Consider the following 13,522-nt stretch of genomic DNA (forward strand, 5'->3'; position numbering starts at 1 on the left):
GCGGGGAGGCGCGGCGGCGGGCGGCAGTGCGGCGGGGCGCTGGCGGCGGCGGGATGTTCAGCTGGCTGGGGAAGCAGGGCGGCGGGCGGGAGCGCGGCGGCGGCGACGTGGTCCAGACGGTGACCGGGGGGCTGCGGGACCTTTACCTCCGCAAGCTGCTGCCGCTGGAGGAGCACTACCGCTTCCATGACTTCCACTCGCCTGCCCTGGAAGAGGCCGACTTCGAGAACAAGCCCATGGTGCTGCTGGTGGGGCAATACAGCACCGGCAAGACCACCTTCATCCGGTAGGCGCCCCCCCCCCCCCCCCCCCCGTGCTGCGCGGTTCCTTCTCCCCCGCTCGGGGAACGCCGGCCGGCGCCCTGCCGGCCTCGCCCCCGCCGCCTGCTCGGTAATCCTCGCTCGCCTCCTGCCCAGGGCGTTTCTGCTGTGCGGTAAATACTTCCTACGTGCTAGCAGCGCACCCCGCAGCGAGCTCTCCCGTGCGGGGCAGCGGCCGCCTCGCCTGGCCGCCCCCTACGGTGGGCCGAGCCGCGGAGCGGGGAGCGCCCGTCTCGGTGAAGGGCGGCTAACGCTCCACGGCCGGGCCGGCAGCGCTGGCGTCTGGCTGCTGGGAGTCCGGGGTAGCGGTGACAGCCCGGTGGCCGCTGTGCGTGTCCCTCCCGAGGCGTGGGGCTTTTCTGAGTGCCTCCCGTGGTGTGTCGAGGATGGGCGCCGCTCCCGAGTCTGTTACATGCTCTGTCACTCTCCTGCAAACTTCCCGTTTAAGAATATTATCTCGATTTCATGTTCTGCTGAGAAAGAGTCACGTCGTTCTCTACTTCCTCTTAACTTCTTTTTAATCTCTAAATTATTTCAAAGGGAAAACAGGCACCTCGCCTTAAAACGGCGTGACTGCATCGGCCATCACAGACCATTTAAACCTTATCTCCTCCCCCCTTCTTTCCCTGCTAAAAGTAGTTTAATGCATAGATTGGATGTGAAGGTAAGAGAGAAACGCGATTACGGTTTTGGGAAAAAAACACATGGTATCTGGAAAGTCCTTTTTTTTCCCCCAACTCTTTTGGGCAATTGCATGGTACAAGCAATATCACTAATAAAGCAGCTTAATGATGTTGCTGCTGTTGTTGTATTTTCTGTCTTTCCTGCCTGTCTTACTGCTAAGTTGGTTAGTAACTGGTTTTAGGAAGCTGAAGTGTGCCTCGGGTATTGCGAGTTTGTGAACATTTTGCATATATTCGAGTGTGTTTGCCTCTCATATGCCCCTGACAAATCAGTCTAAGGTTATACAAAACTCTGCAAAAGACACTGAGAGGTCACTTGGATCAAATTTTGACCTACTTATTTTATCTGAAATTCATTATAGTCCTTCTGTAAATTTTACAAATGTTTCTCTTTCCGTTCCAAAGGTTACTGGCAGCTTTGCCATAACACTCTTTTTTTTTTTTTTTTTTTTTTTACAAAAGACCTACCTCCCTTCTTCTCCATTGAAGAGCGATGTTTACCTTTACTCACCTGAGAGCTTTCAGATGTTTAGATGTTTACAGAGCTAATCGTTTCTTTTCTGGTTTTACAGCTAGCTAATTGGAAGCTTAAAGTTAAGCTTGGTTCTTTACTGATTATTACTGAATTCCTGCAAACACGTAGAGTGGGTGATTTGGGTTCTCCTAACATTTCTTTAGCCATGCTGATTCATTTTCTTCTCTAAAAGTACAGCTGCGTTGTTAGTCTGTATATATTTCCAGATAAGTGTTCTTGCCTGGCTAATGGACAGAGGATGGTGAGAGCATGGGTAATATGGAGACAGAACGGTCCCAAATATGAACGTACCAGAACCTGTTCTGCCTGTCAGCTGAGTTGCTGTGTCATTTCCAATTCACAGGAGACTTTTTTCCCCTCCTGTAAGAGTTTGCCTTGGATGAGAACACACGTTCTTGATTTATGGGCATTCAACTTTTCTGTCCTTTACAGTTGCCCATATTTGACTGGGGTGCAAGTCAATATTGCGCTTAGAAACGTTGGTATTTCTTGCAGTGCCTTAGATGTATTTTTTTATACTGTTGCTTTGTGAGTAACTTATTATCACCTTAACCATAAAATACTGAGCAATAGGGTTGACTGATACTAATGTACAGTCCGAATGAGAAAAGAAGTATCATTTATTACAGCTATTTCCAGCTTCTTTTAACATTGGTCACTGCTGGACGAAGATGCCCAGACAAATTTGACAGAGATACAGTTTTCAAAGATGTGTTCTCATGCGTTTTATTAAAATATCTAACTCAATGGAGCAGCTGACTTCTACTGTGATGTGCCCTTCTCTTCACCTGCTTACCCCTTTCTCCTGTCCCCATTTTAGGTAGACTGCAGAGTGGTTTAATCCCTTACTAGGTGTTGGAGAAGACAGGAATTGACTGTTGAGACCCAATCAGTAACAGAACAGCTGTTACTGCTTCTAAAGGACCACAGTCTGACCTCACCATGATGAACATTCGTTACATCAGTGTTCGCTATAGAATAGATAATAATTGGCTGAATCAGCATGAGAAAATGCTCCATTCGAGATGGGCAGCAACTTAGACAATAGTGTCATAGTGACTGTTACTCAAAATCCAATTTAGAGGGGAAAAAGAAAAGCAAAAAAGAGAAGTGCTTGTATGCTGAAGGCAAGACTTAGAAGAAGTCATGGGAAAATATTATAGTGTTCAGGTCAGCCACAAATAAATTTCCCCTCTGGTAGGCTGAATTTCCCATGGAAAAATGTCGTACACTCAAGATTTTTATAATTTTGGGTTTATTATAGATTTCCTTAGAATGAAGTTGGACTATAGTTTGTTTCCTGCTAGCCTTTCAACAAGCAAATATTATTTTAAATCTTAATTAAAACTGCTTTTTGTTCCACATTTCTCCATTTCATGATCAGGAGGGCATACTAGATCTGCTTAAGTGTTTACTATTAGGTTTATGTGTGAACATAACAGTTCTGTTTAGCTGACAAATATTCATTTGGGATTTACTTTGATTTAAACATTATCGTGAGAACTTCACATTTTCATACCTCTGACACATCCACATCCACCCGGTTCCTTCCACTAAGTCTTCATGGAAAACACTAATCTAGCAATGACTGAATGTCCCTGGGGAGCAAGATATGCAAACAAACGCTTCCAGGTTTCTAACAGCTCTTCTGGTTTTTCAGTTGGTGCTGTTTATCCTCTTTGCACTTGGAACAATGCAGTGAAACCAGCCAGTTTCGCTGTCTATGGTGTAGCCTGGTGATACTGTTTTATTCAAGTATCTGACAATGCTGACAATTCAAACAAATATATCCAGGCCCAAATGTTAATACTTGTCTGATTGTTTTTAATGGGGTGGGAAGATGGGTGAGAGCCTAATGCTTATCTTGCATGTGAGCTGCTTGGCCTTGCAGCTTCTGTAATTCTCTCAATTTCTCCTGGCTGCTTTAGAGGAAGAAGTGGGGAAAGATGGGACAGGAGAGAAGAATTGTAGTGTATGGGAAAGAGAAAGGAGCTGGTCAGTATGAGTTTCTGGCTGCTGACCTTTTTCTTTCCTTCTAACAATGAATTAAACTTCTCGTCTAATAATGTTTAACTTGTTAATAATTTTTCTATTTTAAAAGTGTAAGAGACTGACTTTTTTTGAAAGAACTTATCAAGATGAGGAAAAACAGAAGTAAATTCCTCAGCTTGCCAGGCTGTGCTTTTACTTTGCTCAGAGGTATTACTCAGAGGTTAAAATGGTAATCTTCCTTCTATTTAACTCAGCCAGAACTGGGTTTTGTGAAAGCACCCTTTTGTATGCATAATATCTGGAGTCTGCAAGTAGCATGCCGTCGCTTGTTCGGCAAGAATGGGCTGCATCTATTTCTTCTGGGGGGGAAAAGGTCCCTCTTAATTTCTTTGGGTGAAAGCTGGAACTTCTTTGTTACTAGCTCTATATGAAAGTTTTATTTGAGTTATTTGCAGCAGAATTCTTACACTCAAGCAAACATCTGCTACTTTTGTTATGTTTCAAAAAAAGCGTGGAGGATTTAGTGCAGTATGGAGGTGAGCAGCCTTATGAAAGGAGACTTGAGTTTGTCTCCCCATGCGTCACACGGTATCCCTGCCCAATGCTGCTCTGTCCAGCTCACCTGTGTTCGTGCATTAGTATGGCTTAGCTAAAGCATTTAGACTTCAGATGATTATCAGTATCCAAAAGTGTGGGTAATCTTTGCTATCTCTGGAACATTGTAAACCAGTTTCCCATAGTCGGCTATAGATCTTGCAAAGGAACATAGATGAATGTTTATTGGCAAAGCAGAAAGGTTATAGCCCAGGTAAAAACAAAGGGAGAAGAGTCAACAGGATGTCTGTTGTTTGATCTAGACTGTTTTTGGGATGTTCGCTATTTTTAAGCATTCTTCCTGTGAACCTTTTTGAACTCCCTCTCTGCTGAAAATTCCTGAGAAGGGCATGCAGTTGCGGATGCTAAAAATCCAGGTATTTTCCTCTGTTAATACAGCATACTGTAGAAAAACATTTGCAGCTTTTCAGTTTACAGAAGACTGGTCATCCCTTTTGTGTGGCTAAGTGAAACTGATATTTTCATGCTGAGAGGAAGTGTGATATAGCTTGTACAGCCAGTGCTCAAGATCTGGGGTTTATTTTAGGCTGTACTGATTCTTGATGTGCAACTGTGGGCCAGTCTTAATGGAAAATACCTGCCGTGCAAAGTGTTTCCTATGTCTGTTGAATAGCTGTACCAGGCTCAGCGCTGTGACTGTTGGGTGAGACTTGGTATTTGGAAGGAGATCTTGCCTTCCTGGATTGTTATCACTATAAAAATCTGGGTTTTTAAAGCTGCATCTGTGACTTTAACTTGAAAGTATCATTGCAGTTCAGTAGCACTTTATTCTTGTTTAGTCATTTCAATAAGCAGCTAATCTGAATTTGCACTGTTGAGTTCCGAGCTGAAAATACAGATGTTGAAAATCCTAAAAGGTGCTCAATACTTCCGACTTTTTGTAAATTCTGCAAGTGTTACATGTGCAGCAACTTCATGAGCAGGCCATGAGATTATTTTTTTAGACATCTAAAAGACCACCACCACTGAATGTCCATAACCATGCCTGGCAGGTTCATGAGCTTACGATGGATAGCAATTATCCTATTACCTTGGAGTGTCCCATCATGTAGTTTTCTGTGACCTGGGATCTGAGACTTCTCTCGTGTGCAATTGATTCAGTACAATGTTCTTTACTGCCGCTCTGGGAGCTTCTTGTCATATGTGTTGCCACCTTATGAATTGCTGCCTCTGCCAGCAGAAGTCTGGGAATGACAGTTCATATCAAGAGAAGAATTGAGTGATGAGTCTCATAGAGATCCTTTCTCTTTTAAAAGAAGGGCAATGAGGAAAAGCAGAATTGAGAGACTTTGAAGTAGAACATTTTATCGTGGCAAGTTAAAAAACTTATTTTAGAAGTTAAAAGTATAATTGATCTTTCAAAATCGATGCTGTGGATAAGTCCAGTATGGCTTTAGTGAAAAATAGTAGTGGCTGTTGTGAGTTAGTCTTTGCATCCTGTTTTAGAGGGCTCTTGTCTGCAGTGGTGTTCTGTGAGGAGGCAGGAACACACTTTTGTGTTTCACGTGTTTAGCTGTTTGCAACAACACTTGAATGTCCTGGGTTTCTATGCATAAAAGGTTCAACTGCCGAGCTACCAAAGGAGTTTTGTCTTCATTTTGATATATGATCTACTTCATAAAGATGAGGGATCTGCTGCATTATACGCTCCTGCATGTGCAGAGAGGTTTGAGTGTTGTGTTTTTTTTTTTTTTCGCTTTTGGAGAGGGGTTAGTTTTATTTCCCTGTTACTGAACATTAGGTACAGCTTATTCTAGAAGTAGAACAAATCCACTTTGGCATGTTCTGGCATGACTGTTCTTGTGTTCCTCCTTTCCCACAGTTTTTAGCATTGGCATTTTTTTCATTTATTTGTTTGGAAGCAGAAAGCTGCAGAACGTAAATAACTGTTCTATGCTTTAAGCCTCCCAGATCACAGGTTGAGCTGATTGGAGCCAGTTCGCTAAGGCTAGTGGAAAAAGATCTTTGGAATGTGTCGTATATATTTAGTTCCTTAAATTCAGCTTCTGTGCACTGATCTATAAAGTCTGTGAATGTTTGGGTATTGAATTTAAAGACAAACAGAGATTGTTCAGCAAGTACAGATGCTTTGTAGAATGTTTTTTGCAGCAAAAGCAGCCTGAAAGTCCTCTCAAGTCAATATTGGTTTATGAAATGATAGCAGAACAGGCATAGTGGTGTTGGATTAAGGGCCAGAACAAACCTATTATTCAAAGACCGATGTTAATACAGATGTGCTCAAACCTAACTAGTGCTGTCATTGGATGTAGGACCATCACCTGTGCCTGAAGAAGAATTCTCATTTAAATCCAGCTTTGATTATGTAAAAAGTTAAATTGTAGTTGGTTAAAATTGTGGGGGTTTTTAAGAACGCCAGGGTGACATGGAACCCATGGAATTAATAATTACGAGATGGCTTGAGTTGATTGGAGAATTTTAATGCTCCTGTAATGTCAAATTACAGCATACTTGAAAACAATTTGGTTTTAGTCTTGAGGTGAACATTTTCAAGATGGTGCTGTTGTGAATGAGGACAAGAGCACTCATGCTTTAAAGTTAAGCAGGGTTGTCTGCTTCTGTTTTTGAAAAGTGGCAGTTATCATAGTGTAGGCTGGGGGAACGTTGTAAACTGGAGGCTTGCTTGATAGGCTTGGGGCTTCTCTTGCTTCTCACTGCCCATCCAGGAAGGGATGCAGACAGGCTTTTTCTGTAAATACATGCTCTGGTTCCATTAAGTTTTAGCATTTAAATACGCACATCCTTCGTTTGAGACCTTGTTGTCTGGAAGGTCAAGACTTGGTGTGTCAGACTTGGTCCACTGAGTATGTGCTGTCTGCCTCTCTGAGTGGATTACTCGGAGAGATGCAAGGTGGTTTCTGCTGGTACAGCGCTGCCTGACTTGATGCCTCTTGGAAGTATGTTATGTTAGGCCTCAAGTTCTGCAGGTCTGACTTAGTTAAAAATTACTTTTTGATATGCGGGTCAAAAGAAAAAAAATCTGTTCCTCACTCTCAAACAGATGTAACTGTATTGTCTCATAACTGTGCTATCTCTGCCTGTGGTAAGATGAGTTAAAGGTAGTAAAATCATACTGAGGTCATCAAAGGGTTAGGTCTGTCAGCAAACTGACACTGCTCATGTGCTGTTTCAAACCGCTCCCTTTTAGTAGTCCAGCAGCACTTGTATAGGCTTGAAAACACACACAAAAGCAGCAATGTCTTGTAGTGTACCTACAGCACTGGGATCATTGGTAGGAGCATCCGCTTGAGTGGTTCAGGTGCTGCGGTTGAGGGAATACTTCCACCCTGTTTTTTTTAAAGGGATTTACTTTATCCTTTTACCTAGTTGTTGTGAAAAATTGGAATTCACTTGGTGGTTTTTTTTTTTTAAGACCTTAGTTAATAGGAATAATGAAATGCTGGGAAAATGTAATTTTATTATTCTAGAGTGTGTATATCCTTGGGAATTTTCAAGTGAATTATAAGTATTTGCTTTTGCTGTAGTTCCCAGTCATTCATTCTGTTACTTTATGTATTCTCCATCTCTAGATACCTGCTCGAACAAGACTTTCCAGGCATGCGGATTGGTCCGGAGCCTACCACGGATTCTTTTATTGCTGTGATGTATGGAGATACAGAAGGAAATGTTCCTGGAAATGCCCTAGTTGTTGATCCTAAGAAGCCGTTCCGCAAACTCAGCCGCTTTGGAAATGCTTTCCTGAACAGGTGAGATCTGTTTGCTTCCTGTCTTTTCATTTTTATGTTTAAATTTCTACTTGATAACATCTTCAAGCATCAATGCTTTTTACTAAGTTTTCTCTGCTGTATTTGTTTTGAACAGCATGGAATAAATATTCAAATACAAGCAGGAGTGGTGGCAGTTCAAGTGAATTAAAAAAAAAAAAGCTGTACTAGGTAGGTAGTACTAGCATAGAGCTGTGTACACTTGGTAAAACTTTAAAAAAAAAAAATCTAAAAAGGTAAGGAGTGTTTATATACAGTTATCAGAACAGAAAGTAATTGTTAAAACCAGTTCACAGAAAACTGCTGAAACGCTCCACCAGTTAACTTGTTTGTAAGGCATTACGCCAGCTGGAACTCAAGATCAGTTTGGGCACAAATTTCCCTGCTCAGTAAAACTGGTAGATTAGTACTATTATTAAAAACTACCATCCATCAAAGGAAAAGATCTTTTCCCTTTCATGCTGTCTTGTTGCTTTATGCTGAGGTCTTGGTATAGCTCTTTAAAGTTGTGAATTGCTGGGATATGTAAAAAGGCCTGCAAGAATGGAGAATATTTGACTATGCCTTCTGGATAAAGTACATATTCAGGCTGTTAAGTGTTCAGTTTTAACTAGCTGGTCTTCAAGCAGTCCCATAAACCAGGATGATAGTGTTAGCTTCTGGGTGGCTGCTGGGTATTTGCAAAAAAGGGGAGAGATGTTCAGGGGCTGTGAATATCGCCATGGGTAACTTAAGTAGCAGGCTAAATATTTCCAGTTAAAAGTTATTAATAACTTTGTTCGCATTGTGTGAGCAATCACCTTGTTTTCTTCCTGTATTTGATGGTGGCTTGACATGGAGGCCTGGTTTTGTGAGCCAGTTAATCTAAATTGGTTCTCTTTTAACAATAAACTTTCCTGTTTGGCCGATAAACACTGGCATATGTGTTAAAAGTTCGTCATGTACAGTCTTATCTCTCGCTGTGCTTATTCACAGAAGAAAGTTTATAGCTGCTTATAGTTGGCTTGGTTATCACTTTGCTGAGAGATAAGAATGTGTGCTGTGGGAAGCTGCCCAAGTCAAGTCCCATTTTAAATTAGGAGTCCAAGACCCTTTCTGTGAGATTATTGGCTAAGTCTTGTCCTCCAGATCACTGTTCTAGTTCTCTCTTTCCCTACCATTGTGGTCTCTATGACAAGTTAATATAATTATACTGTAAATAGTGTTTTGCACAATATTCAAATTGTGCACAAATTGTACACAGAACATGTAATAATACTAAATGTTTGTTTGGATGAATGGGTTACATAAGTTTTTGGCTAACATCATCTGTCTAGCTAGTTGTGTCAGATCCTGAATCTTAGGCAAGCAAGGTTATTTGCTAGCTAAAAAGACGTACATTCAAAGTAACCGACTAAATTATTCCAGTTCTTTTGGTGACTGTGGTGGTGTTATATTGCAGTGCTGTAAGCAACCTTATCTTCCCCAGCATTCACATTTGCTTCTTATTTTCACAGCAGAGACCTAGGTGCTTATATTCCCCTAGCACCATGCTTTGTCTGCCACTCTGATCATATTGCTGCTTTTTTAAAAGTGTCAACTCATTTCTCCTTGCTACTTTACCTAGTTGAAGATGTCTTAGGCTTTATTTCATTTTCTTTGAGTAACTTCTCCCTGTCGTCTTTACCTGCAGTCATACTACATATTTTGCTTGCCTTCTCTCATTTGCCATGCTGGCAGTGACAATGCTTTATACCCAATATTAGATTTTTCACTCCTGCCTTAATATATTTCTCTCTACTTCTCTCTCTCCCTCACCCCTGCTTTTTTTTTTTCTTTTTTTTTTTTTAAAAAGATTTCACAATCCTAGTGTTTTGTTTTGTGGAAAAACTTAAGGTGTTACTTTCATGAGGCTATGGACACTAAGACTGTGAAGTCAAGTGCCCTTTTCATCTAAATGCAAGATGAAAGGAAACAGTGACTGAGGTAATGGAGAAACTAAAACCAAATGAGAACACAGTAGCACAATCAAGGCTTGTACTTACTAATTAGCCGCATTAATTTATTGATGTTACCTTGCCTCTTTTTTCCATGACCCCTTCTTATTTCCCCCTGTATCTCACTGCTTGTGATAGATGTCTTTGTAAGGCTCCTAAGTGTAGAAATTTGTGCCTTATTTCTCTTGCGTACTTTAAAGGAAAGTTGGGGGGGAAGGGGATGGGGACAGGACCTAGTGTGCCCTTGGATGCTGGGTAAAGTAACTGAGGAAAGAATATTGCAGTATACCAGAAGATCATGGAAATAAATTGGTGCTGCTGTGGAGAAACACATGGTCCTGCTCTATTCTAATGGGTATCTGAATTGACACAAAAAGGAGTATAAATTCTTACTAGATTCTTTGAGTCATCCAAAGTTAATCCAAAAAAAATTAATAAAAACAACAGATGATTGTAAGGTGGTTGCTTTCATTTTTGCAAACAATGTAGCTTATGTTTGCAAGAATAGTCTGATATTGCTGGTTTTCTTTAACAATAGTTATATGATAATATGAAAAACATGACAATATCAAAGGTCTAATGTGTCATAATCAGTTACAGTCATCTCATTTGCCCAACTATTTTTGTAACGCTTTTTTTGTGAACGTCTGTTGTCATTTAGGTAGATAGTATGTAGTTTTGCTTTTTATGATGCAGCACTTAAAATCACACTTCATACAGGTCATGTAAGGCATAGTGGTTCAGAGCCAAGTCTCAATGTTGAAAAGACATATTCAAATACAACAGTTTTAAGTTGTCTGAAATACTAGTTTGATGTAAGTTTTTTAACCTATCTGTTGTCTTTAGATTATAGATATATTCTAAAAGCTACAGCCAGTTAATTCTGAGTTTATCCTTCTATTTCATACCCTTTTCCTATATACTTTCCGCCTTCCTTTGCCACTAATGACTGCTGTGAAGACTGCAGTGTCTTTACATTTCTGAGGCCTGTAGTTCTCTATTTTCTTGCACGGCCTTTTCCAGCTGTCCCTGTTTGGGTGATGCCTAAGTCAAAATACTGCCGTATTGTTCAGCTGAAATAATGGCCCGTCTTCCTGTAAGGTAGGCCTAGAAGCATCTCAGTGATACTAAACGAGTCCTGGACTTTCTAAGGTTGAAATAAAGTGATAAGAAAAAACATACATGAAAATTCAGTCTTCACATTTCCAAATTTATGAAAGCTACTTCATGTTGTACATACTAGTGATGTATTTTTCTGTAATGGTTGACATGGTCAAATGTATTTTCTTTGTTGCTTATGCACATCCACTATGCTTCTACAAAATGTGTTTGCTTTAACATAGTGTCTCCTTTAGGTTTTGGAAAGTTCAAAAAATGTTATGTTATTCAATAGCATCTCTTAAGCTACTAGAAAATTAGCCTTAGTGGAAGAGTTTGTTTCAGATACGCAGTATTTTTTACACCTGGTGTTCCACTTAAAAAAACCAACAAAGGGTAGTGCTGGTTACATACCTGAGGTTTTATCAGGCCAAGATGGCTGCTGTTTCTTTATCCCCCCTTGGGTTTCAGGGAGAGGCGTAGGTGATGCTGCCCAACCTGTTGTACCCCAGAAGGCATGCTGTGTGCTTTTGTTGCAGACTCGTTACTACAAGGTCACCTGAAAAACAAGGTGAAGCGAGGTGTAAGGATTTTTTTTTTCCTGATTTCCTTTGAATCATCTGGATCGTTATCTGTACAATAGCTTCTAAATTTTGATATGTCTTACATTTTGTCTCTGATTATTTGACTGCCTGAACTCTTTCTAACTCAGATTATCTTTGGTCTTAAAGTTCTAGTTTGACCTTGGCACGGTTAAAATTTGCTGTCCTGTGATACCCTGTTTCTTGAGGTAGTGGCTTTCTAAAGCGATGGGTTAACGCAGGGCGGCCATCTTACAGCCTGAGCCTGCAGCTTACCCCTGTGCTGGGCTGCCTCTGGGCAGCGTCACAGGAGGAGGGTAGGTTACATTGTGTGCTTGTTGGTACGGTCTTCAGCTGCTATCCGATAAGAAGATTAAACTCTTATGCAAATCTCTTAAAGGCAGTTTATGATGAAGGGAGGTGAAGTTCTTCAGTCGTGAGCTATCCCAGAAGCATCGGAGTAGTTTGGATTTAACACACGAAGTGTTCTGCACGACTCTCGGAGGCCTCGTGAATTATTCATTTTTCATAATACCATCATTGAATTTCTCTCCTGTCGCAGAGGCAGGAGGTTATTGTTTAAAGCATGCTGTGTGTCATTTGAACTCTTGGTTCCGGCAGTCTGAAAGCTTTTGCTTGTTTTCTGGGAGAAACACTGTTGTTTTCTGGGAGAAACACTGTTGTTTTCTGGGAGAAACACTGTTGTTTTCTGGGAGAAACACTGTTGTTTTCTGGGAGAAACACTGTTGTTTTCTGGGAGAAACACTGTTGTTTTCTGGGAGAAACACTGTTGTTTTCTGGGAGAAACACTGTTGTTTTCTGGGAGAAACACTGTTGTTTTCTGGGAGAAACACTGTTGTTTTCTGGGAGAAACACTGTTGTTTTCTGGGAGAAACACTGTTGTTTTCTGGGAGAAACACTGTTGTTTTCTGGGAGAAACACTGTTGTTTTCTGGGAGAAACACTGTTGTTTTCTGGGAGAAACACTGTTGTTTTCTGGGAGAAACACTGTTGTTTTCTGGGAGAAACACTGTTGTTTTCTGGGAGAAACACTGTTGTTTTCTGGGAGAAACACTGTTGTTTTCTGGGAGAAACACTGTTGTTTTCTGGGAGAAACACTGTTGTTTTCTGGGAGAAACACTGTTGTTTTCTGGGAGAAACACTGTTGTTTTCTGGGAGAAACACTGTTGTTTTCTGGGAGAAACACTGTTGTTTTCTGGGAGAAACACTGTTGTTTTCTGGGAGAAACACTGTTGTTTTCTGGGAGAAACACTGTTGTTCTCAGTTGTCCGCAAGTCCCACCTAAGGAGGGTGGTGGGTTAGAGACGGGGACGGTTCAAACACTGCCAGAGCAGGTGGGAGGGTGACTTGCTAGTGACTGGAATATAAGCATATCGTCAGTATGGCTTTCTCCCTGCTTCCCTCTTCCTTTGAATCTCTTTGAATTTGGGCAAAAGTTGGTGTACATGAAGAATTGTTTCTTGTGTATACTAATTCTGGTCCTAGCAAGATCTTTGTTTAATGGAGTCTTTTTAATGTTGCATATATGGCCCACCTTGTCAGCTCTTGCAAAATTTGGAATTTTATCAGCACTTAGACATATAGTTTTACAAGGTTTTCCTGTGTTTTCCTTCTTATGAGAAGCTCTCTGTTTAGACTTTGTTTTCTTAAACATGTATGGTTGCCAAACATGGGGGTTCATTAGGACTACAGAAAGTTTGATGATTTTTTTTTTTTTTAAAATCTCACTTGAGTCTTTCTAAAAGCAGATACATAAAGGGGAGCTCTCAAGGGACAATCTACATGTGAGCTAGAGCTATTGTTAATGGTTTTTTTCTCCTCCTTTCCTCCAGGTTCATGTGTTCTCAGTTACCTAACCAGGTACTGAAGAGCATCAGTATCATCGACAGCCCTGGCATTCTCTCTGGAGAGAAGCAGCGCATCAGCAGAGGTGAGCTGCAGGGCTTGAAAATAACCGAG

At 41.1% G+C, this 13,522-nt stretch overlaps 1 protein-coding gene across 1 annotated transcript in view; it reads left to right on the forward strand.

Annotated features, from left to right (window-relative positions):
• The window catches only part of EHD4 (EH domain containing 4), a 29,360-nt gene continuing 15,838 nt past the window's right edge, over positions 1-13,522 (forward strand). The window contains exons 1-3 of the mRNA XM_075152089.1: positions 1-286; positions 7,694-7,870; positions 13,396-13,493. Coding sequence (XP_075008190.1) covers positions 54-286; positions 7,694-7,870; positions 13,396-13,493 — 508 coding nt within the window. The 5' untranslated portion in view covers positions 1-53. The remainder of the gene's footprint in view (positions 287-7,693; positions 7,871-13,395; positions 13,494-13,522) is intronic.

This window comes from Calonectris borealis, chromosome 5 (genome assembly GCF_964195595.1).
Source record: "Calonectris borealis chromosome 5, bCalBor7.hap1.2, whole genome shotgun sequence".
Classification (NCBI taxonomy): domain Eukaryota; kingdom Metazoa; phylum Chordata; class Aves; order Procellariiformes; family Procellariidae; genus Calonectris; species Calonectris borealis.